This window comes from Leuciscus leuciscus, assembly GCF_965113295.1.
Source record: "Leuciscus leuciscus genome assembly, chromosome: 18".
In the NCBI taxonomy this organism is placed as follows: Eukaryota; Metazoa; Chordata; class Actinopteri; order Cypriniformes; family Leuciscidae; genus Leuciscus; species Leuciscus leuciscus.
In genome coordinates this window covers 16066778-16092912 of record NC_138742.1, presented here as the reverse complement: position 1 = coordinate 16092912, position 26135 = coordinate 16066778, and the positions used below count along the sequence as shown (strand labels likewise).

General features: G+C 38.2%; 2 protein-coding genes across 2 annotated transcripts in view; one reads left to right on the top strand and one right to left on the bottom strand.

Moving 5' to 3' along the window:
* Positions 1-3500: 3500 nt before the first annotated feature.
* sdf4 (stromal cell derived factor 4) lies at positions 3501-8248 on the bottom strand (the record flags this gene model as incomplete). Its single annotated transcript, XM_082144558.1, has 6 exons — positions 3501-5413; positions 5498-5673; positions 6160-6318; positions 6416-6529; positions 6703-6839; positions 7953-8248. The coding sequence occupies 6 exons, from the start codon at positions 8246-8248 to the stop codon at positions 5237-5239; spliced, it is 1059 nt and encodes a 352-aa protein (XP_082000684.1). The 3' UTR covers positions 3501-5236.
* A 708-nt stretch (positions 8249-8956) lies between these two features.
* The window catches only part of c1qtnf12 (C1q and TNF related 12), a 30734-nt gene continuing 13555 nt past the window's right edge, over positions 8957-26135 (top strand). The window contains exons 1-5 of the mRNA XM_082144683.1: positions 8957-9082; positions 12709-12869; positions 13861-14824; positions 23943-24916; positions 25118-25122. Coding sequence (XP_082000809.1) covers positions 14651-14824; positions 23943-24916; positions 25118-25122 — 1153 coding nt within the window. The 5' untranslated portion in view covers positions 8957-9082; positions 12709-12869; positions 13861-14650. The remainder of the gene's footprint in view (positions 9083-12708; positions 12870-13860; positions 14825-23942; positions 24917-25117; positions 25123-26135) is intronic.

The window sequence follows — 26135 nt, the reverse complement described above, 5'->3', positions numbered from 1 at the left end:
TCAATAATCAGTGAACAGGATATAAGCTACTTAATCCTGCCTAGAGCCCCCCACCCTCAGTGACTTACAGTCCGTGCACTCAGTGACCTGAACGCATATGCTCAACGAGAGCTGTGCCCAGATTGACCAAATCTGAGGTTTCTGCAAGGCTCAGACTCAAGTCTGGAGCCATGTGATTTGCAGGAAGGGGAAGGAGACCCCCTCCCACAATCACTCTCTCCCCCCCACCCCCAAACCTGCCCCTGAGTGGCCCCTGCCAGGCTCTGTTTCCAGGAAAGGGGCCTAGTGGACAGGCGCAGGGGCCTGCGTCAGGGAGAGCCTGGCTCATTGAGAAAAACAAAAATAGAGAGGGGAGGTGGGAAGACTCTCCCTCCTTACATAACAGACTAGCAGTGAAAAAAAAAAAAAAGGCTCTCTACCACCACCGTACTTGAAACCCGTCTGTCTGCTCTTTACACAATGCCACACCCTATAGTAGGGCTCTGCTAAAACTTCATCATTTGGGACAGTTTTATTTATTGGACAGAGAAAAAACACTAATTTTAATAATTTAAAGATTGCCAGCTGGATGTTCATGATGCTCATTAGATGCATTAAGTGTGGAAATGAAATGCATGTGTAATGCTTGCAAAAATCGTTGCTGCTGTGCATGGATTTTTAGATAACAACAAATAGTAGCTGGAGGTAAATCAGATTTTGCGGTAGATAAGTGTAAAGAACATGTAATAATATTTATTAGGGTCGTAGAGTTTGTATGCACACGTGATGCTCATACCAACGTTCTATGAATTTTGACACTTTTCTGCCTCCTTGTGGTTAAACTAGAAACTCCAGGAAGTGAAAAAAATAATAGACTATTTGTTGTGAAGATTCTTTTCAATATTTATATTTAATCGATTAAACAATTTTATTCAAATAACCTAAGCAATTTTTCATAAGAGCCATTGGTATTCACAGTAGCCAGTGTAAGTGTACAGTGTAAGTCAGAGAAGTTCAGAGATGAAATTTAAAAAAAGTATAGAACATTCATTCAAGTATACAGTAGTTAATTTATTAACTGACAATTTAACCAACTCTAAAAATGTTGACCATCTCGTTTTGAACAGGATGTGATCTGCTTTGCTTCTTCCCCAACAGGAACTGAACCAAACAAAAATGTCACAAGATGTCACACCTCAAACTAAGAAAATAGTCATTGTCAAATTAGTCAGTGAGAACATATGAGTGATGTAGAATATTCTTATAAGGATTGTATTGAATTAAAACTAGCAAAAACATATTTGAGTGAAAGTAAATGTCATTAACTTTCACTCAAATATGTTTTTGCTAGTTTACATTTCATTGTACTTACAAATTAAAAATTAAAAATTTCACAATAAAATTAATTTCACTGACTGTAAATCGAGTGGAATTCCCAGGGGCCTGTTTCAGAAAGGAGGTTAAGTGAAAACTCTGAGTATGTTAACCCTGAAATGAGGGAAACTCTGAGTTTTCTGTTTCAGAATGGGAGGTATGTTAAACCTGAGAAAGCAGAGTAAGTCAAGCCCGTTTCTGAAAGAGAGGTAACTTATACTCAGAGTCAGTTACCATGGTAACTTACTCTGTGAACCTAACCTGGTCGGGAGCCGGTTTTCTTCAGTAAACCCAGAGTTTCTATTGGTCTCCTCCCCTTTTTTAAAGAGGAAGTGGTGTTTAAACACCTCATTCATTCTTTCAGTACATTTTTATTAATAAAATTAATCTTTTATTAATAAATAAAATATTGCTATTTTTACTGCAGTTTTTTTTCAAAATTTTTTTAATAAGATGAAGTCTATATAACTCCTCAACTGGCAACTGAAAATACAGTAGTAGATTAGAGTTACATAATGTAGTTCTGAACAAATTCTACAGAATTAAACTGAGGCATTTACTGGAAATCACTGAACTGTGTTCATGTGTGCAACAGAAGTTGATGGACCGTCCTCCTGCTGTTCTTCCACACTCTGAGGGAGGGAGAGATAAGAATACCTGTTTATCCTTAGATTTAAACTTAGATTATCCACATAAAAATGTGAAAAATCTGAATGTGTAGCTTGTTTGATGTGTAGGCACATAATATTAACTTTACCTCTGTAGGCCTCTCTGTGGCAGCAGAAACTCTTTATCCCCATCGTCCTGTGAAGATGAGCATTTGATTGAGTGCACTTTATAACACTATTTTTCATAATTTCTGGTGCATTGATAGGCTACTTACAGCTTCTGTTGGGACAGGAGGCTCCAAAAGACAGATATTACCATCAGAATCTTTTGGGACCAACAAAAAACCCAACCCAAAGTAAAATAAATGGAAATATCAAAAATAGCCTATATAAAAAATAACACATGTAAACCTCTTACATTTTATGAAGGCCCTTGGATCTTCGGGAGTGACTGGCTCTGAAGTCCCTCCAGGAATTCCCTCAGCCAAAAATGCTGCTGCACTGCTAGACACTGGATGCTATTTAGTTATTTAATATGTCAAATGTAAAGTCGTCAGGTAGCCTACACCTATGATATGCTCAAGCCTTACCTAATTGAATTATGTTTTTATATTTAATTTTCAGCTGCTGCCATGTTCTTTTAATACCTGCAGGATTGCACCTACATGAAAATTAAAATTAGGTTTAATAACATACTGTTCTTCCAGTTTCACCTCTGATATTATAACAGTTGGGTAAGTTACTCTAAAATAGTTATTCTACAAATGACATCTTCAACAGTGTAATTAGATTAATGTAATAATGACTATCTTTAGAAAGTATTGGTCTACTTATTACTAAATCCCATATCAACCTCAACCACTTGAACAATACAAGGAGAGACAAGAAACTACACTTTTAATGCTTTCAAATAAACAATATACAATTGAATGAATTATTCTTGAATTGACCAAAGTGTGTAGAGGGAGAAGGTTACATTAAAAATATACCTTTTAAAAATGTATGTTAAATATACAGAATTGTTCTATAGTCTAATGCAGTTACATCAGATTTTACTTTAAATTACAGAATAATTAAGAGTAATCCCTTTAATTAAATTACAGTATTAATGTTCTAATACTGTAAAATTACAGTAATAATGTTCATACTGGTGAGAAATATGAAGCTGTTGCCATGGTGAATCATAATATCTGCACTCCATTGATAATGCCTTTTTATAGTTGTGGTGCACACGCTAAACTCAGAGTAGGTCAACTCAGAGTAGGTGAACTAACTCAATTCAGCTGTTCTGTAACCGAAAACTCAGTTTCCCATCTCAGGGTAAGTCAACTCAAGAGTTCAAGTTTTAACTGAGTTTTAACTCAGAGTTGGTTGAACCTCCTTTCTGAAACAGGCCCCTGGAGTGTGATTTTGACATGAGCAAAACAGTTAAAAATCACCATATGTATCAATAAATAATTGGAATGTCTAAATAAAATGTTATGGTAAAAAAATTATGTTTTTGAAAGAAGTTGAGAAAAAGATACAAGAATAAAGATACAAGGTAACCAATTAAAGTTTAATATGTCTAAAATAATACTTATATACAGTGACCTTCAATTACTGTACTGCATTTTATAATAAAATATCAGCCCAAATTTGACCTCTCTAATCTATAACAAATATTTCAAGTGTTACCAGTGTTCACAGTAACCTTTAAGTAATTTGAAAGGTTATGTAATTCCATGCATTAGTTATGAAAACTGTAGCATAAATACAGAATAACATGAAAATATATTTCAATATAATGCATTTAAAAGCTTCATGACATTCAGCACTCTCCCTTTTTTACTTTAAGCAAGTCAATTGAACTTCAACACTATCAATGTAATATATGATCAGTCAATGTTCTGTACAAAGATGATTAACACATTAGCAGCTATATTTTAATATCCAGAAAAACACATAATGGGAGTTGATATATAAAAAAAAATACTATTACCAAAACATGCTCAAAAAGGATTGCCACCAGAACTGAGCTCAAATTTATACACAGGTAGTCAGTAGGACACATTAGCCTTTTTTTTTTAAGGCAAATGTGTATTTTGATAAAACTTTATTGTCAAATCGAGAAAATACATATGTAATGGTCCTTCCATTTTTAATAACAATTTAAAAAGGGTAAATTATAGTTTATAATAATCAAATTCCTCTCAAAGCATTTATTTTATGTTTAACTTGAATCACTTTGCATCAACTCTCAGACAGGTGCAATGGAGAAATATTAATGTCAACAGGGAATAAGCTGCTCTATTATACTGACTATATTTAATTGAAAGAGATTGCTAAGGTAACAGGGTAAATTAAATTATTTAAAGTAATAAAATAATATTCAGGCTATATACATTTATGACTTCAACAAACTGTGAATAACAGGGTTCTTAAAAATGCAAATGGGTCACATATTTACAGATTCATTATCCTATGCAGTCTCAATTAAAGGGATAGTTCACAAAAATTGTCACTTACTCACCCCTCAAGTTGTTCCAAACCTCTATGAGTTTCTTTATGTTGGGTTACCAACATTCTTCAAAATATCTTATTTTGTGTTCAAAGGAAGAAAGAAACTCATACAGGTTTGGAACAATTTGACAAAATTTCCATTTTGGGTGAACTATCCTTTTAATATTATTTCTTTATAAGACTTTTTGACTGCTTTGCATTTAATGATTTCAAATAGAAGTGCTATTACAGTTTTCACAAAATGACCGCCCAAATCATTTTGCTGGCTCGTCATCTTTGGAAATATCACATTTTAGCTCAGGAAGCTCAAACCCTGCTAAAAGCAACCCACCCAAAACATGAATACATTTATATATTATGGCACTCCAATTAGCTACATTATTTACATTAAATCTATTTTTTTAATCAATGGAAATTTAAAACGCTCTTTCCCCTCACCAATTCCTCATATACAGACATTTCACTTAATTATCAACACTCAAAAACTTAATGAAAGTGACAAAGTGTCTAACATCAATTATATAGGACTTTATGGGGCTCATATGGAAATCACATGACATTATGAAGGCAGAGTCCTCTTAATGTGTCATACCTGCACATTACAACATTAGAGAAGGTTGTGTGGCTTGCAGGTTTGTACAGTTACAAACACATTCCCAAAAGCACTTGATGATCCCAATCTGGGAAGCAAGCAAGGACCAACATCATCCTTGCGACACTCTAGGGATATATACACATGCTATTCTTATTCATTAAGACTTGAGGAGACTGTCTTAGAACTCCTCATGTACGTTACGGGCATAGTCCATGAGTTTGCTGCCGGTGAAGTACTCGCTGTATTTAAGGATCTCCTCCAGTTCCAGGTTGTGGTTTTGGTTCTCATCCGCCACAGCAATCATCTGCTTGGCTTCATTCAGAGCATTGTACTCATTCATAGGGTCCATGTACTCCTGTGGGACAGAGAGAATATCAGCAAGAGACAAATATGCATTAAAATTAGTCGCTAAAAAAAGTGCTATTATCCGTTAACCAACCTCCAACTCTTCCATGGTGACAATCGTATCATGGTTAGCATCAATGACGTCTTCAAACTCCTTCTTCCTTTCACGAACCCAGTCGTCATCGATATCTTGGGCCTGCTGATTCTCCACAGTTCCCATGGGGAGGGAGATAAATTCAGCAAGAGTCAACTTTCCATCTCCATCTTGATCTGTTTAGGAATTTAAAACATATAGAGTACACTTAAGTCAAGTCCCCTTAATTTATATAGAGCTTTATACGATAAGATAAGTAAGATAAGTAAATGTTCTCACTAGAACTACAATAACCATCATGTTTACAAAGAACACACAACGCTATACAACTTGCTACCGATTTCTCTCAACAAGGGGACAGGAGAGCTGTCAGTCAATACATGGCAAAACACAGGATTACTTGCATTATTTATTTTAAAAAGTAAATATTGTGTTGTGAATTTAAAAGTAATGCATTACTTTACTCATTACTTAAAAGTAATCTGATACTCGCGTAACAATTCTCGCATTACTTGTAATGCGTTCCGCCAACACTGGTCTCGATGTTGCAAAATTCATAAATTATTAAACAAATTCGATTCAATTTGAATTCGCTATAAAGCAGCTCTAATAAAAACCACAAGAAATGTGTTTGCATTTCTTGGGTATGAATTTTTGCTTACCAAGATCTCGGACGATCTCCTTGACCATGTATCTGAGCATGCCTTTGCTGTGCTCTGGGTGCAGGAACGAGAGGAACTCCTCTTCATTCAGCAGCTGGTCAGCTGGAGGGTTATCGGCCTGGAACCAGCGATCCTTCAAGCTCTCCAAAACCTCCTGAGCTGTGGTGAGGTCATGTTTTATTTATATCATTAGAAATGGCTTAACTAAGAGTACTACACCATACTAGACAAATACACCTTCTACATTACAACTTACTTTCTTCATCCAATTTCAGTTCTTCATTCTTTTTGATCTTCTCAGCCACTTCTTTCTCATTGAAACCTTTGCTGGCTAAAAACTTCACACGGTATTCATCCCACGTTACATGTCCTGAGAGAGCACAAATTGAGCAGATTCAGGTAAAATGTATCTTTCACATCACCAAAACAGTAAAGAGCAGATGATATGTGATATCAAAACATCATTCCGGAAATCAAAAACTATATACATGCTTAACATATCATTTCAATATGGCACAGGTCTAAATAACAATATACACCTACCATCCTGATCAGGGTCCACAGCATGAAAACTGAGCTTGTTTTCTCTGACGGCTTCCTGAAAATGTTCTTCTGTCTTCTCCATGATCCAGCGCTGCATTTCTTTAGCACTGACGCTCCTGTCTTTATTAAAATCCACCCTAGAAACAGAGTAAAGGTTTGATGATGCAGCAATAGGTACAATTAGACAATTAAAAAGTAGTGCAAAATATATTTTTGTTATCACTTTTGCTCTCTGTATATAATCTATTGACAACTTGAATAAAAGTTGTATCTTTCATGCTGCTAAGAGGATCAACGGCCACATACAGAATACACTGAAGAGTTTCAGGAGAGACAGACATATTTAAATGCAGAGTAAATCCGCTAAAATATCACAGATATTATATGACAGTAAAGGCTCATCTTTGGCTTTATGTTCATTTAATTTATAGAGACCTAAGTGTCTGTATAGCCTATGGTGGGATTTGAACAAATGTGCATAATTAAAAATGCACAACAAAATAGCCTCTATGGGCAGATTGTTCATGATGTAGGAAAAAGTTTTGTATATTTTACAGTTACACGATGGATGCATGTTTCATTTCTTTTTTTCTGTTAATTTATACCATGTTGGGCTGTGTGTCTATTTTTCTTAAAATGCACCAACTCAGAACACCTAATGTTGGTTTGATTGCATGTGTTATGAGAAAATAAATCATTTTTGTCTACCTGATGTAATAGATTTAATGTGGGTGCGGTTCGGGTCGTGGTCTTTATGTCAAACGGGTCGGGTACAGAATTAAATTAGTGCTGATGTCAAATAACGGGTCAGGTGTTCTGTTCAGTACTGTGGGTGCGGGCCAGGTGTGGGTTAACTAAACAGGACCCGTGCAGGACTTTGACATGAACTTTTTAAATACATCTTGTTGATCTTATTGTGAAAGATTCATCCATGCATGTTTCATTTAAAAACTTTACTCCAATCATTTTACTTGCTCATCATATATGCCCCTTTCTGCCTACATCCAATCAACAACCGACAGACATAACCAAAACCCTGCCTAACGCAGTTTTTTCTTTGTCGATAATTTTCACTCTCCATTTCACTCGGATTTATGTCATAAACACAATACGGAAAATCTTTAACTATATTGTTCAGGATGACATACGACAATTGCTCACTGTTCATTGGGTTAAGCAACAAATATCTTTAGAATGACACCCAAGCACATCATGGGAAAATCTCACTGTTTCCACAGCTGTACACCTACTTGGTGAAGATTTCAATGAGTTTCTTCCTGTTCCTCCTGGGCTCTGAGTCCTCCTCAAACTCCTCCATCTCCTTCCCCAGAAACACCTCCTGATGAAAGTCTTTATTGAGGTGACCGTCCATCTCCATCTTCACACCGTTCAGATGGTCCGGTGGAAGGATCTCGTTGTCCTCCTTACTGGTGTTGGGGTGTTTGTCTTTTAATGCTGATATATTCGCTGGCCTGGCCTGAACATTCAAAGCCAGCATCACAAATACTGCCAGGTGGCTAAGCTGAGATCTTCTCCGGTTAAACATGGTTTTACTGATAAATGTCAGAAAAACAGCTGTTGAAACCCTAAGAAAAAAATAAGAAGCATAAGAACATTTCAACATATTCATTGAGAGTGCAGTTTACTGGTGAAATAATGAACATATCTAACATCAGACTAAGCTGTTTTTTTGGTTTTAGAGGGATTATGCGCACTTTCTATGAAAAGACTGGAAAACCAGCTTAGACCAGCTAAAACCAGATGTTTATTTTTCAATATGAGATCAAATACAAATGCTTTACTAATCAAGGCCGTGATAAATTGGCAGAAGTAACGTTATAACAATTAATTCATTATTTAACCAGTTAGTTATGTCGGTTAAGTTACCGTTTTATCAGTTATTCAATTTGAATCAGCACATTATGTTTACACCTGCTCAACGAATAAAGAAGCCACTTGTGAATGGAAATACATAAGAACCTACCTAGTCGTCTGTTTGAAAGGTCCTTTCCGGAAATCAAATGTCAGACGAATGAATAGTAGCCAATGGCCTAATGTATTTGAAGCACCGTGAGCGGACTGTTTATGTGCAGCTCATCGCGCAGTTCCTGTACACGTCGCCACTCGAGACCAAACGCTGGTCACTGGAGCGGTTTATGGCCCTGAAAGTGACGTCCTCCCTTCTCTGGACTCCGATAACACACACAAACAGACGTAGGACAAACTGACAACCGCAAGACTTCACACAGACTGATACCAGATAGGCGTTCAGGAAAGAAACATTGCTACGTTGTCAGCAATCGTGCATCTTCTTCTTCTGTAACATGAGGTGACAGGGATAACGCATATATCGCCATCTACTGTACCAGCTGATGAATGCGTATGCAATTTAAAGTAATGCGAATGTTTATCTTTTATATCATTTTTTTATTTTTATTTTTTTATTTTGATGAATGTTATGTCAGACTCACATTAGCTTGGAGATCCATTGTTTTTAACTATCAGATGCAGGTGTGTTGATGTCCTCACAAAGCTTCTTATCAAGCAAGACTTCCTTAATCGGGCATCTTTACCAGAAGGACCATACTGGTACATAATATAGAGGGCCAAAATCGTATACAGGCATTACAGGATATTGAGAATTATTATATGCAATTCCTTGGTCTATCTGTGTATTAAAGCAACACTATGTAACTTTTAAACCTTCATAATATATTTTCAAGATCCTTGTGATGGTACATCGACTTACAATAGGTTGAATGACACGTCTGCCATAGCCTGACAGGGTCTGTAATATCGCTTTTACTGGCACTATGTAGTCTCGCATAGCCAGACCTTCAGACTGACGGCAGAAGGTCTGGACTCTATCGCAGCATTTCTTGGCCAAGGACCGCCCAAGAGGACGTTTGACTGACATGTAACACAACCAATCACAGTTTGTTTTGTACCGCGTCATATTTAGGGGCGTGACAATATAATGTTGATGTCCCTACAATAACAGACCGGCGTGCATCTAATAAATTATTCATTCAAGAACCTTGTGCAAGTTTACTGCATCAATGGAGCCGCGAACTTCACATACTTTTGAAAATACAGCGTTTAGTTGATCGTGGTAAGCGCTCATTGTCTCAGTTGTAAAAACAACGGCTTTCTTCTTCCACGAGGGGTTTTGGCGTCATGACATTTGTTTCCCGGCGGACCGAAAATAAACGCGACACTCGTGCCCCCCGGAAATCCGATAAAATTCAACCAATCAGATGACGACTTCGACATTCCTGAAGTGTTTCCAGTTAAGTGTACCATATGCATCAGACGTTTAGCCAACGTTCCGTGGGCGTGACGTCTGAGGCTGAGACTAGGCACTGTCGGTACACGATCCGTTCCACCTGCACGATCCGTTTCACGCGTGCGCGTAATTACGTAGTAGAAAACGTCACGGTTTTCCTACACTATCGGAACCACGCATGCGATGGATGGCACAACTTGCGGCATATTTGTGTAACGTTATCCCCCATTTAGCATGTTATGTTTTGAGGTTAATTTTTAATTAGTCAGATGTTAGATAATTATAGCCTATACTTTTTAAATATTGTGTATCCTTATTAAAGTAAATTAGAAACAAAACACCTGCAAGTGTACACTTAGAAGAGTAAAAATGACAGAAGCGGCTACGTTAATTCAACTTTATTAAAACTGCATATGGCAATCAATTTGCACTTCCAAAAGTCATACATTTGTGGAAAAAAACGAAATAAACGAATATACAAATTTATTTAAAGTATAATAAAATAAAACATAAAAAGCAAAGGCAGATCAGAACATTTAATGAACAAAACCGGGTTCTGTACATGGCAGACAGTGGAGCGAAAGCCGGGCGATAAAGGTCGGTAAATGGAATCAGTCATACATCTACAAATCCAGAGGAGCAAAGAAACTAAATAGCAGGAAAATCAAAGGAAAAACTAAACAGGTGTGCAAGCGGTTACCAAAAAAATTTTTTCTCAGTGAGTTTCCAAAAAAGGAAAAAACATTAACGTACAACAAGTCTATGCGCTTAAGTCGCTGTCTGTTTGGTTTCCATGGTGACGCGTCATTGCTTGTTACGTGACACACACACACCGCAGCCACAACAGCGCCGAATGAATGATGAGCTGCTTTTATGTCATTTTTCCTTTTTTACATTTGTTAGCTATGGCATGAAATATCTGGTATTCCGATTGTCAAATATATGCAACGCAATACTGTATAGCAAAAAGTATTGCAAGAAAAAGGCAAAATGAATGCGATCTTAAGACGATTTTTTAAATACTCGACGGGCCGGATTAAACAGCCCAACGTCAATGTTGTTTACAGAAGACAATAAGGAACATAATATGCATTTCTTTTTTTAAAATAATATGCATGGAACAGATCGTGCAGTGTCGTAAATCGTCGCAAAACAGAATTATCATTTGCGCATGTGCGTTTTCTACTGCGTCTACTACGCATGCGTGAAACGGATCGTGCAGGTGGAACGGATCCTGTACCGACAGGCACTATGTAACTTCGGGGTTCGGGTAGTAACCAGAGCACAAAAAGAACTACAAAATTCGACTGCTTTACGGCATACGTCACTTCCCCCACCACTTCGTCAAATTTGGACGTGAGAGGCCAACCAGCGTTTGTTTTCGGTTTTCGTGCGTATGTTTTTGTCATGGGGGCTGTTTACACCTGGCCACTTCATGCATTTTATCAGATCGGATAGCTATCCGATCGTGAAAAGTCCATGTTTAAATGTCCTCCGAAACGCATTTGAGACGGATTTGAATCCGATCCCTCAAACCACTTCAGGAGGAGATCTGAGACGCATTCCAGACGAAACTGGTCAAGTGTAAATGCATATGGTTTTTGAAACCACATATGTAAATTGTACTCCTCCCAAAAATGCTAAAAAAAAAACAAAAAAAAACTTGTGAGCGCGCTGGAACACGCATCACCGCAGATGAGCAACTGCATCAAGCCAACGTGCAAACTATCGCAAATCAAAGTGGATATTGAGAATTATTCAATAATTCACTTTGAAAGTAAGTCGCAGACGCTTATCACACAATCTTCATCATTAAAAGTAAAGAAACGAAATGATCTTACCAGGGCTGTTACTGCTCTCTCTTATTGCGGTCTTTGATTTTGAAATTTTAGCTGATGATCTATAAAATGCAGCTCATATCTGTTGCTTTCGGTGACGTGCACTCCATTAAATCTGCATATAGCGCGAGAATTGAAGATCGAATTTAAATCCGTTTCGCAAAAATACATTTATGTGACCAGGTGTAAATGGAATCGTTTTGATAAATCAGATAGCTATGCCTCACGAATTAGTTTGCCAGCTGAACGCAGGTGTTGTGAGGTGTATTTATCGTAGTCCTGGGATATCAGACGACGCTGTTGATGTTGATTCCTGCGATTATCATGAGAACAGCTTTCAACATCTCACATAATTATCATAAGCCTAACGTAGAGGTTGTAAATAGTGTAAACGAGCACAATTTGCAAACTATTATGATAAATTGCAATAATCATGTCTAATGACATTATGACGGCCAATGTTATGAAATAATGCGACATACATTTAACTTAATTGATGTTATCTGGCATTTTGTAATGTTTACATTCCAATAAAAACAACACAAATTAAATTATACAGTAGGCCTAGACTATAGACTATTTACTTGTGATTTAGCTGCAATCATGTAAAAACGTTATAATATAATATATTTACGACAGTGCAAGTATTCCACAGCGACTCTAGGGGTCGCTGTTTGACAAAAACACAATTTCTACTTAGTGTGGCTTTAAGGTCCACGATAAATTAATCTGGAGAAGTATACCTGTACCAGTGTTCTACATTTGCCCAGAGAAAGATGGTATTTAGTGTTAAGTGGACAATGTATATTTTCTTCCTTGCTGATACCCCTTGATTATTAAGAGAATAACCTTTTGATTGTAACAGTCTTTTTACCTTTTCAGGCTTTATACCATCTGTAAGACAAGGAAATTGAGAGGGTCTCTACAACATCTAGAAGATGAATTGTAGGCAACTTTCTGTCATCTAATTCCCACTGCATATCAACTCGTACAGTTTTGGATGCTGCTGCATACTGTAAACTGGACCAGGACTAATAGTTTTGGTAAGATGCATTTCATTTTCTTTATTTCTTTATTTCCAACCACCAGAGGGGGGAAGAGCATAAAGAGTTGTAGGACATCTCCCAGTAGGTTGCAGTGCTGAGAGAAAGTACTGTATTTTTAACCACAAAGTTAAAAATTTACATAATGTAACCATTTTAAGTGTGATATATTATAATAATAAAATATGATTAGCCTATATATTTTGTGCTAATGTGAAACAGTAAGTAAATTAATGGATGGATGAATGACAGTATGTGGTTATATTGATGATCACTAAAATTAGACTCACCTTTAATGCCATGTTTTGCCAGTTTTTTTTCATATAATGGGAAATATTGTTTGTACTGTTAAACATGCTTCTGATACTTTCATCTCAATGACTATACATGCAGATGGACATATTTCAAGCTATTTGCTGACTCCATGTAAATTCATATATATGTTCAGCTCTTCTTTAAAACACACAAATAACTAGTCAGCTGGTCAAACAACATTCTAGTGCCTTAAAGCGTTCTTTCCAACTTGTTTGAATTCTCTGAGACTAAATGTCACATGTACAGAGCTACTGCAAAGTAGGACACTACACACACACACACACACACACACACACACACAGATTTACACCTACACACATGAACACGCATTCCCTAGAGTCTGCCTGCCAAAGAGCTTTCCCTCAAGACTTGAGTATTTCATTAGTGAGATAAAACAGGGCTGAGTCCACTGAGGTTGCCAGTTTCACTGATGAGGAAAAGAGAAGCAAGGGAATCAGAAAGAGAGAGAGAGAAAGAGCGAGAGACAGAGAGGGGGCTGTGATAAACTCTGCTGCGAGCCCTCCTGTAAGCAGAGTGAGAGAGTGCAGGAGCAACAGCATAAGATCTGGAGAGGGTGAAAATACAACTGTGAGCAAGACCTACCACAAAGTCCACGCAGATCTTGCACTTTAAGGTGAGCGCACGTGTGTTTTTTGTTTTTTTTATCACCCTGCAGAACTGGGCTGATGCATTTGGGTGTGATTGTCCCATCAAGTGCTTCACTTCTTTGAAGTTCCTCAGAGGGGGACAGATTTTTCCCTGCAAGAAAAAAAAAGGCAATAGAAGGCCAAAGGCTACGAAAACTGGAGCATTTCCAACTTCCAATTCCCTCAGGACCTTTTTTTCCCACCTAGGCTTCAAGAAGGAACCACATGTGAAGACTGATGGGGCAAGAGCTCAGCACTGCTTACCAGAGAATCGGCTCCGCTGCATCACCGCAGAGACTCCACATCCCAGTAGGAGTGGGACGGAGGTAAAGAACCAAAGAGAAAGTGAGAGGGAATCTGAGTAATCTCCATCCACTCCCCCCTCCCTACCTTGGGACCTTCTTCAGTTGCCCTCTGGTACCCCCCACGGGGCAGGAAGCGTGAAAAATCTCACTAATGGGTTTATTTGCTGTCAGCTCAGCGACGACCTGTCATTTCCCAGGACTACTCCACACTTGACACATTTCATAGTCGAGTAAGCTTTGCTTTGTTTTTGCCAAAGGAGCTTGAGCCCCTGCCTCATACTGCTGGCTGTTGAGAAGATCAAGACTAGGCTGAGGTATCAGGTGGAGTGGACACAAGTCCCTTAATCGCTTCGCCTGCCTATTACAGTATTTTTCTTCCAGTGAGGTCAAGCGTGTGGGACGTCTTGCTGTTTTTTTTTTTGTATTTCTCAAAGTCGAGAACTTCCCGCAAAGAGAGAGACTGTGAGAGTCTGCTTTCTGACCCAACCACGGTCTCCTGGCTGGTGTGCTGAAGATGCGTTGCTGGCTGCTAGCTGTGGTGACGGCAGTGCTCTGGAGCCAGTGCATCCTTCTAGGGTGGGCCGAGGGCAGGAAGGTGCGTAAGAAGCCGAAGGAGCTCGCTCCGCAGCATACCGAAGCATTCAACACCACTCTTTCCAACAGCGAGGAGCTGGATGGCAGCACGAAGGTAGATATCATATGATGCTTTCTTTGCTTTTCTCATATATTTAAGCTCTGTTCATTTTCTAGCTCTGCACATGGAACTTCTTGTTACTGTATTGTTGTAACAGTTGTTTAATCAATGTCAGAAACAAATATCAAAAATTATCCAAAAATGTCCTTTAGGCCCCTGAACAGCTTTTTACTGAGATGGCATCCTCAAAAGTGCACATTTGTACCTTATCTACCCCTTAAAGGTGCTTATTATTACCTTACGGGTACATATTAGTGTCTTAAAGTACTAATATGCAGTCAACAGTGTATAAGCCAAAGGTAAAATTTTTGCACAAATATTTCTGACAGGGTATGTCATATGGCTATTTACTTTGTGTTTTTGATTTTGTGTGTGTGTGTAATTGGCTTGTTTTATGTGTCTTCATTTTACTAACAAACATCTGATATCTCAGTAATCAGTCAGTTTGAAGGCTGTAAAAACACACAGACAGCTGACGCCACTGTTACTAGTGTTTTAACTGTCTTGGGGCTCTATTTTATTGAGAACCTAACCCTAACTGGGTGCTATAGTATAGTCACATGAAAAATTATAGAAAGCATATACTTTTGCATCAATAAATTAATTTCCAAAAAGAGACAGTAAAAATGTGATTGTGTAAAAAAAAAGATTAGCATTAAATTGACATTTATAATGTTACAAAAGATTTCTATTTCAAATAAATGCTGTTCTTTTGAGCTTTCTATTCATCAAAAAATCTTAGGTTTACACTTTATTTTAATGTGTCCTTGTTAAAGTGTAATTATACAATTAAGTTCTAAGAAATAGTAATTAACTACATGTACTATATAATTAGGGTTGGGTTAAGGTTTGGTTTAGGGCTAGTTGCATGTATGCATAATTGACTGTTATTATTATAGTAGCTACATGTAAAATGTGTAACAGGGACACTGTAAAATGAAGTGTAACCAAAAATTATCACAGTTTCCAAAGAACATTAAGCAGTTCAACTGTTTTCATTATTGATAATAATAAGAAATGTTTCTTCAGCATATTAGAATGATTTTTGAAGGATCATGTGACACTGAAGATTGGAGTAATGATGCTGAATATTCAGCTTTGATATCACAGAAATAAATTACATTTTAAAAGATATAAAATATCAAAAACTGTTATTTTAAATTCAGTTTTTACTGTATTTTTGATCAAATAAATGCAGCCTTGGTGTGCATAAGAGAAAATCTTACCAACCCCAAACTGTTGAACAGAAGTGTTTATATGTATGTAATTGTGTATTATATATTATTTATTTATAGTTGGTAGGCTAATGCACACTAAGTTTTCCTGTAGCTCAACACAAGTCCCTGGAAGTTCACAGTGTGATAAAATATATACCTTAAATGCACTTTTAGTTATTTGGATAAAAACTTCTGATGCATTTTAGCAACCAATCATTCCTCACATTGTGTCAAAATTACGCTGTAACAGCTAGGCAGAGAAAATACCTCAGAATGATGTGTATTAATATGCTCTGTTAAATATGTCAGCACACTCATCAGAAAGCAAAGCCGATGCTTTTGGCAGTCACAATTGTCTCTCATCATACTTTGTAAATGCGCCTAGGCAGAAGTCTCTGACTGCTTTGCAAACTATTTGAACAAGCTTACAGCGAGCTCACCCAAAGCCCTTGATGGAGATGCTACAATCTGATTAGCTTGGCACAGACTCAAACATGTATAGAGAGCTAGAGTCCTTGACAGCGCTACGGAGTGAGATTCAGTGTGATAAATAGAGCGGTATTGCAGGTGTGTGCCATTTAGGAGCCTGAGAACAGGCTCTAATGTGTGAAATGGATGATTGAGGCTTGAGTTATGTGAAGAATGCACATTCAGAAGGTCTGATGAGAGCATCGATTAGTCCTCTTGGTAGGGGTTCTCCACCAGAGCCCGCCACCAGAACGTGAAGGAGGGCTCGCTTTGTTATTTGAGACTTGTGGTGTCAGTAGTACATCCAGTACGGATGATGATACCGATAAGCAGGGTCTCATTACCATTCATGTGCATAAACCTTGGAAAATATCATATCGTGCTGTCTTTAGCTGAATTATTGTGCATAAGTGCGTTGACATTTTCTGGCTCCACCAAGGTCAATGTATTTCTATTCCAACCCTGTATTTGTTTATTGCTCCTGTATTGTTTAGATATCAGGGTTTCCATTGGAAAATTAGCTCCTGTCTCAGCCCACCCAAAGAGTTGGCATTCTCAAATAACTCTACGCTACCCCTGTGCCAACCACTCTCAACCGCTCACCATAACTACTGTGCTTCAGTGAGTTTGTTGACAAGGGTTATTGTCTTATTGAGTTTTTTCACATCGCTGAAGTATGTTGTGACAGTCTGGATGCGTCTTACAATGTGAATGTAGGAGTGTGTGTGTGTGTGTATGTATACTGTTCAAGACTTTTTTCAAGACATTTGATCAAATGTGTCAGTATAGACATTTATAATGTTACAAAAGAGTTCAATTTCAAATGATTATTTGAAGTGCATTACATAAGTAATTATTTAAAGTGAAGTCCCCTAAAAGAGTTCTGTTGACCTCGAGTCAACCTCTTGATGCTGTACCTTCAGCGTGTCTCCTTCGCTACCTCCTCCTCATCATCATCTTCTTCTTCCTCCCTTCGTGGCCCAGCACAGGCAGGCTGCCATGATGTAATTCCTGGGAAGGTTAGGTGGGGAGATATTTAAAGACCCTTGGCAGAGCTCTTTCCCAGCCCATTGATTCTGTCATTCACAGGCCAGGCTGACTCCGCTGTGTCTGGGACATCCGATAGGGGCGGTGCGGCCCCCTGAAAAAACTGGGGCAGCAGGCCGCATAAGTCCCTCACAAAGCCTCACAGAAAGGGTCCTGAAAGAGGACACCTCGAGAAGGATTAGTCACTCTCCCTCCCCTTGCTTACATTCTTTTCATCTTGTCCCATACAATCAAAGAGTAATGACATAATCACTCTAAAACCCAGTGTTTTGCCAGATTTGTCACTGCCAAAAAGCGTCAGTCGGGCTGGGGTCCAATGCAGGGTGACATTCATGGAGATGGAGATCATCTTTACAGGTATAGGTGGGATTTGTTGGATCCATGTGGTTATTCTCCTACTACCATATGCCAGGCTTACTGGTAATCTCACCAAAAGAGTAGGTCTACAAGGATAGAAATATTGTGTTTTGTTTTATAATTAATTGTGATCATTCTTAAAATCCCAGCATTGATCTATTAATCTGTGCTTCACGTCCTGTAGATCGCAGCATTCCATTGAATTACTCACTTCACTGCATTGTTTGGGCCATGTTGTAAAAAAATTTAAATGTATGTTTTTATAATGTACCAAATTAAAATGTTCCTTGTACCAGTGTTTCCTGCACCATTTCTCATTTACATACATTAATCTAATTGCGAGCTTGAGAATCTTAATCAGATCTAATGAGGAATCGATACCCAGCCCTGCAAAAGAGTGAACAGTGAATAGTGAGAGTGAGTTGGCTTTATAAATAAGAAGTTGTTTAATATTGAAAATGACAGAGAATAGAAATATTGCAATATAGGTCTGATATTTACTTGAACAATGGGCTTTTTAGGCCATTGGGACATTCACATTAGGAAACCTGAGTACAGGGAACTGAGGTACACCATTTTTTTTACACTCTTATAGACACAACTTTGCCAGTAACACTTCGTATGAACATCTCAAACAGTTTTTTGTTAGCTGACATTTAAATAATATGTATTAAATAGCTATGTACGTGATATGTAATCTTACAATTATCCTGTTTTATGTCTTTTGAGTTCAAAATTACTCGTGAGCTTTCGCAATCTCAAAACCACAGGAGTTCTTTGCCATCCCGGAGAGTGCAGCATTAAGGTACATTGATGTAGATGTCTATCTGAAGCATTTCTCAGCTGTCCATTTGACCTACCACAGATAATAAGGGAAATGAGCACTAGCGCAAACTAGCTCAACGTTATAATTTGCACACAAAGCAGGTGTGAGGCTGCAATCAGACTCTCTTTGACTTTTTTATGGCGAGAGGAGGGTAGGATAATTCCCCAGTAGATCTCATAATAAGACTTGTGGCTCTCTCTCCCCTCACATGTCTTCACTAGCCAGGAATGCACACTTGATTTACATATAAATATCTAAACAATGTTTACTCTGCTACGATGGCATGGAACAGCAAGAGTTATTAAAACAACACAAAGCCTCATTACTTCGCTTACATGTTGGTTTTGTGAAGTTACGAGTGTATTCTGACGCATGAATGTTGTTGTGCTTGGTGCAAGTGAAGATAGAGAGTAAATTGGAATCAGGCGTCTTTGATGTCACTGTTTAATGACCTGTGGGTCTATAATGGGCACATTTCCAGCGTTCCCCCCTGAGTAATAACAAAGCGGTTAACTGCCTGTTTCACTGCTCACGTAAGAATGTGATGAAAGAAGCTTTATGGTAACTGCCAAACAAATATTCAACATACATGCGAAAGAAAAACTCTATCTGTCGACCATTTGGAGTGTATTAGTTATCAGACCTTGTCCACAGGGAAGGAATTACAGAATAATGAGGCCTCGGTAATGAAATATACAGTGTTGCCGGGTCTGTTACCTGTTAAGTGATGGCCTTTGAAGCTTTCTGCTGCTTGATATCCAGCCAAATAATCATTTCTCTTTCGTATCACTATGTTCTGAGTTCCAAAGCAGTAATGACTTGGTACCAAAAGAAACTGTAATTGCAGGTAAGAATCTGAGGTGTGGTGTGAATGCGTCCATATAATCAAACCCATAAATCTGTGTACCGACCCATAAAGCTGTGTTTGGGAACATACCATCATCGCATTTTATTCCCTCACACACATACCGTGTTCATGATGAGTAACTACTGAAAAGTGTTATTCGTGGTAATGGTGGGTGAGTTGGGAAATATTGGGTGCGTGAGATGAAGAATGCATGCATATCTGTGTATCTTTCGATACGGTAAGGGGGATCCTTCCCTAAAGGCATGGGATAGGTAAAATCATCCACCCATGCATGGATGAACGCACAGACATGATACACCCTTCTAGAAACAACAATGATTTCGGGAAAGCCCTCAGTCACTCTTTCTCAGTGTAAAGCACCTGTGTACTGTTTTTGCCAACTATTTCTGATGTGTTTGTATTGCATGCTGAATTTATTTTGCAATGTCAACAAGTGTCAACAAGTGTTATTTCTTTGTAGTGTTGACAATAGTTTAAATCTTGAAGAGCATCTGACTTTTGTTAATGTAGGTTAGTTGACTTTTTAGTTGTCAAATAGTATTTTCATTTCAAATATTGACATTTGATTTTGGGGCTGATGACTTCTACAAACTTTTACACTTTTACACGTAAAGACGTAATGGTATGGTATATTTAACTACATAATTATCTATGTGTTACTGTAATGTGTGGTCAAATCTGGACCTGAGGTACAAAGAAATTATTATTATTATTTTTCTTCATAAAATGTCACTAAACCTCATGGCTTTGTTAGAACAGACCCAGTTTTTAATGTCTGGACTATATACTTGTCACAGAGTTAATGTCAAGTAAAAACATTTTGTGTCTTTTCATACCTTCAAACTGTGTAATGAAATGGATATACAACCTAGATGAGGTTACAAGGTTTTTCACAATCAAACACTGCTGCATAATTGTTGATTGTGGCCTCAAGGCAGATTTTTATGGCCGTGTTTATGTTTGCTATGGCGCGCTGCCATAAAAATAGTCTCTGACGTTTCTCTCTGAAAATAAACCCATTTTCTTATTTTTTCCCCTCTGTATGTTAAATGAATAGTGAGCACTAAGACTTGTGGAGAAATGTTGCATTGTTAATCAAGCTAATTATTTGAAAACAGTTTAAATCTAAAAATAAGTCTGTTTAATAGGTAGCTTGGAAGTTTGATATTTTGATATTCCATTTTTGCTAACTCTTAACACTAATAATAAGTTTTACTTTTTTTGCACTATACAGATTGAATCGAATTGCCCTGGTGCTTTGTTCTGGTAAACCAAAAAAAACTAAAACATTTTTTACATTGCAGATTGGCAAAAAACCATTTGCAATTAAACAGAAGTTTGACACGCTACATAAAGAAATTATTTTATAATGACAGGTTTCTGCTTGCACTTACAGAAGAGTTAGCAGATACCTATAAGACACTTAGAAATTTGTGGCTGCATGGTTAGTGAACACCTATTTTCACCTCAAAGGGATATTTTATCCAAAAATGAAATCATCATTTATTCAACCTCATGTCATTCCAAACCTGTATGACTTTTTTTTGTGTGCAGAACACAAAAGAATATTTAAAAAAATTTATGTTTTTTTTTCTTTTTCTTTTCCATACAATGGAATCCATAGAACAATGACTTGTTATGGACCCCAATGAATTTCATGGTATGGATAAAAGCAGAAAGATTCTTTAAAATGAATTATTTTGTTTTTTCAACAGAAGAAAGGAAAGTTTGGAACGACTTGAGGGTAAGTAAATGACACAATTTTCATTTTTAGGTGGACTTTTAAAAAAATTAACAAAATATTTTATGCAGTAGTATACTGTTGATCTATTTATATGAAAAGGGGTGACTTTGTGTCTGCTTAGTGGGTTTACTCATAAGACATTATTTTCTCAGCTTTCAGACTCATCGAAACTCTTTGAATTACTTTTTTTTTTTTTTGGTCTCTAATGGAGCATTTGGCAGCTTTGCTCCACAAAGCTCTGCTGTTTTAACAACCCCAAAACAAACTCATCAGAGAAAAATCCACCTCAGTGGTATGCTGAGATAATAACAGCTTGCCATGATCTGTCATGATCTGAAATACTTCAGCATATAGGGCTTTTCATACAAGCCATGCTACCGCTGTCAACCAAATCGACTGTGTACACAGCGCCCTGAAATATTGGAAAGTTTATCGCGCTGAGCAAACCACTGCACATTCCATATCAGCCTATAAGTCTCTGTGAAAATGTTCCCTTTGTATCCAAAAAAAAAAAAAAAACCTTTCAGAGACCTTTAGCAGTACTGGTCTTGTATGTCTAGAGTGACAGAATCATTGTTTTCTGACAGTCAGAGAATGGTTTATACTTTTTGGAGAAGAGAACATGAGGGAACTTGATAAAATTAGATTACGCGGATATAGATGTGTCTCCACAAACTTCTACGACATTTCCAAGCAGCAACTTCAGGCAAGTTAATCCTTGTCTTGACAGAATTATGGATCCTCCCCATGCAGCATCGGATCCGACTCTGATCATTCGAAGTGTTAATGGAAGTTCTTTGTATACTTTGAAGTGAAGGTGAAGGTGAAGGTGTTGACTTGTCCACCTTGCAAATCCTGTGGAAAATGATCGTAACTCTGTTCTGTTGGTGAGGTTGGTCCCCTCAAGCTTTAAGTTAGCTTCTGTGCTAGCATCTGTGGCTTATCCTGTGCTATTTGGCACAGGAAATTAAACAACTTAATGAACCCGCCAAAGTAGATATAGATTCTTAATAGAACCACGTTGAATCAACAGAATTAAGGGGACTTCATGACCTAAGAGTTTATTCTTTTTTGGTAATATTAGAATCCTGCAGATCATTTTCTGGCACTGCTAGCCAGCTCTGTGCTGCTTTGACATACAGTAATGACACAGTCTGTGTTTATAAAGCATTCCATAAAAGACAATGGAAAAGAAACAAATCACGTCTTCTCCCTGTGTTTGGGGAAGATCTGAGGGATTGCCTTTTGCTGGAACAGTATCTATACAAATCTGCTCTGTCTTCAGGCTCCTAATTCACAACAATAACACTCAAGACATCCAACATGCGCGAGGCTTGTGTGCGAGTTAAGTTGTTTATTTTGTCTCCTGTCATGAAAAAAGAGGGAGAGAAAAAAAAATTATGTCCAAGCTAAATTATGAGCTCCTCTCATTCTAGTATGTATAAGAAAAACAAGGGGTTACTTTGTTACAGCTTAACGCGAGGCAAGTCTTTCTGTGAAGAGATGCAGCATGTTAGTTTAACAGATAAGTGATCCAGGTCTTGGTGCCAAACCTAAACAAATTCCATTTCAGACAGCTCACCTCTACAACTTGTCTCTATCTCGACCACAGTCATTTGAAGTTTAGGGAAGGGCTCAAGGAGATTCAATTCATAGTTGTGGTTACTGGGATTTATAAAGCCTTGTGTTTCATCTAAGTGAAAACATTGTCAGCTTTTCAGTATTGTTGGTGGTTAGTTGGTCATAAAATAACAATTATGTGTATATGAATATTTATATTTCACATTTATATAGTTGCTTAATATTTAGTTTGGTATTCTGGGGAAGTGTAAGTTACATTTTTGGTATACTGTATCAAAATGTTATCAATTAAAATTCAAAGTAGGTCAACAAAAACATACTTGAATGAAAGTTTTAACGTTTCAAAGTAAAAAGTATATTTTTTTCTTAGCTTTTGAAGTTGATAGATAAAATTTCATGAACAAACAGTGCAATGCAAGCAATTTTTTTGTGTATTGACTTTCTTGAAGGTCTTTAGGATACATCAGATGTTTAAATGTACACTATGTAACTTTTTTTCCTCTAGCGGTTAAAAACAAAACTTCATGCATTTTGTGGAAGAACATTGTTTTGGTTGTGCTTTGGCTCTGTGCGGATGAAAATGGTTATCATACTGCTCATAAAAGATTCACTACTACATGTATGATCTGTGTTTCCCCCCTTCATTGTGTTTTTGGTTCAGTCCTGTGACCTAGTGTTCCATGATTGTTCTAATTAGTCATGTCTATCACTTGTGCATTGTCAATCACCTCATTAGTTATCTTGTTAGTCCCTGTGTATTTATACCTTGTGTTCTCCTAAGGTCTTGGTCCGTTATTGTCAATGTAAGCGTGAGTGTTTGGTGTTTCTCCTGAGAGTTTGGTTATTAAATGTTATTTCTACGTATTCCTCGTCTCCATGAGCTTTGTCCTACACGCAATGTGACAGAATAATGGGCCTAACAGTGATTCTTTTTTTTTTGGCTGTGTTTTTTCCTTCAGTTTATTTTTCAGTTTTTTCCCCCTATGGCTCTACCCACCGTCCAGCTTCTCTGCCTGGAGCAGGGAGACCGCCCGCTGGAAGAACACACTTGTGACTTTATCCAGCTTGCATGCCAGACACACTACCCAGACCGTTCGCTCTGTGTATTTTATCACACCAGCCTGAGAGAGCGGTCCAAGGCACGCATTCCAGCAGGCGGTCTGAAGGAGGATTTCGCCGCATTCGTGGAGTGGGTGCTGGTAAACAACAATTCACCATCGGCCCTGCTGAGGATGACATCACCACCAGCCCCACTAGCGAGTGACGTGATGGGAGAAGTTGCACGTGCCCACTGCAAACTCTGGAGACCAGCCTGCCGCGATAGACAAGCCTGTACCGAGGATAAGGATGGAGTGTCATCGCCACAGAACCCGGACCACAAACAGAGTCTGACCAGGCGCGTGAGCTGGCAACATCATCTGTCGACACTTCGGCTCCGCCTTGGCTCCTCCCTCCCTCGGCTCCACCGGAAGCCATCGGCCATACGGCTTCTCCAGACTCCCTCGTCCCTCTGGCTTCGCCTTGGTCAGCTGTCGACCTGCTTGCTCCTTCGGCTCCGTCTGACTCCGCCTTTCCCCCGGCTCCGCCTTTGTCCTTGGTCCCAGCAGCTCAGCCTCTGTGCTCTGGTATTCCGGCTCCACCTCGGACGCTCGTTGCCACAGCTCAACCTCAGTCTCCAGGATAAGCGGTCTCGCGTGGGCTCATCAGCTATTCAGCTTCACCAGGGTCTCCATCTGTGGCATCATGTCCGTCGTACGTCCCCAGGGTGTCGCCTTCCAGCATGTCATCTACACCATGGCACCTCCCGCCTTCGACTCCGCCCTGGGGCCTCGTCCTGGCTGGTCTCTGGCGTGTCATCTGGCTCCTCCGGCTCCTTGCTCCCCACTGGCTTCTCCCACCATCCACTCCTCCATGGTTTTTTGTCAGCTCCACGCCCTCCTCCAGAACCCCCTCCCTCCTCAGTTGGACTATGTACGACGTGAGGACGCGCCTTTTTTGGAGGGGCGTACTGTTACATGTATGATCTGTTCCCCCCTTCATTGTGTTTTTGGTTCAGTCCTGTGAGCTAGTGTTCCATGATATTTCTAATTAGTCATGTCTATCAATTAGGTGTATTGTCAATCACCTCATTAGTTATCTTGTTAGTCCCTGTGTATTTATACCTTGTGTTCTCCTTCAGTCTTGGTCCGTTATTGTCAATGTAAGCATGAGTGTTTGGTGTTTCCCCTGAGAGTTTGGTTATTAAACGTTATTTCTACGTATTCCTCGTCTCCATGAGCTTTGTCCTACACGTGTGACACTACTAGGCTTAGAACCAGTTTAGATGGAAAGGATCTCAAGCTGACTAGCTGAAGACGTTACTGTAGCTCATTAATAGACATGGTACATCCTTTAAAATAAATTCAAGCACAGTGCTAAAACAACCCATAATGAAATGACCCTTCACAATAGATAAACAAATGACCATAGTTGCAGTGTCCATTTATAATTAAAATTTTAACTTTAGCTTGTTATTAGCTCTGTAAAACTAAGTGTATATTATCTAATAAATTTGTATATTATTCACTCACATTATATATTTATTTTAATTAGTTTATATATTAATTAATATTCATTTTTAGATAATGATTTAGATCATAATGACCAGTTAAATATGGACTTTGATAGTTTTAAAGATCATTGTTGGATTCTTTTTTTTTTTTTTTTATCTTATAAATGCGTATAAATAGCGGAGTAAAAGTACATCTATTTAGTCTGTTTTTGTAGTAAACATTCTCCAAAATATTACTTCCTTACTACTTCAGGCATATGACGTAAAATTACTCATGTACATCACACCCATTCAAACAGTGGGCTCTTTCTACCAGAGAGCCGTCTTAGTCTATTTTTATTTAAAATTCTGAATGCCACTATTGAGAAACTAGCTCAAATTGTAGCATCTCCTAAAAAAGGGGGAGATGTCATTGGCTTGGTTGATGATTGTTGAAGCCATTCCAGTGTGGGATTTAGAGAGTTCAAACTGTTGCCAAATAGAATGAGTTATATCAGAGATTGCATATTTGATAACCTCTCTTTGAGTTGGAGCTAGCTACCTCTGAGAAATGAACTTCAGGCTCTGAGAGCTTACTGAAAAGAAGAAGCCAGCAATGTTTCCACTGAAAGCCACTGTATGTGTTTTTATACAGTTGCAAAAAGGA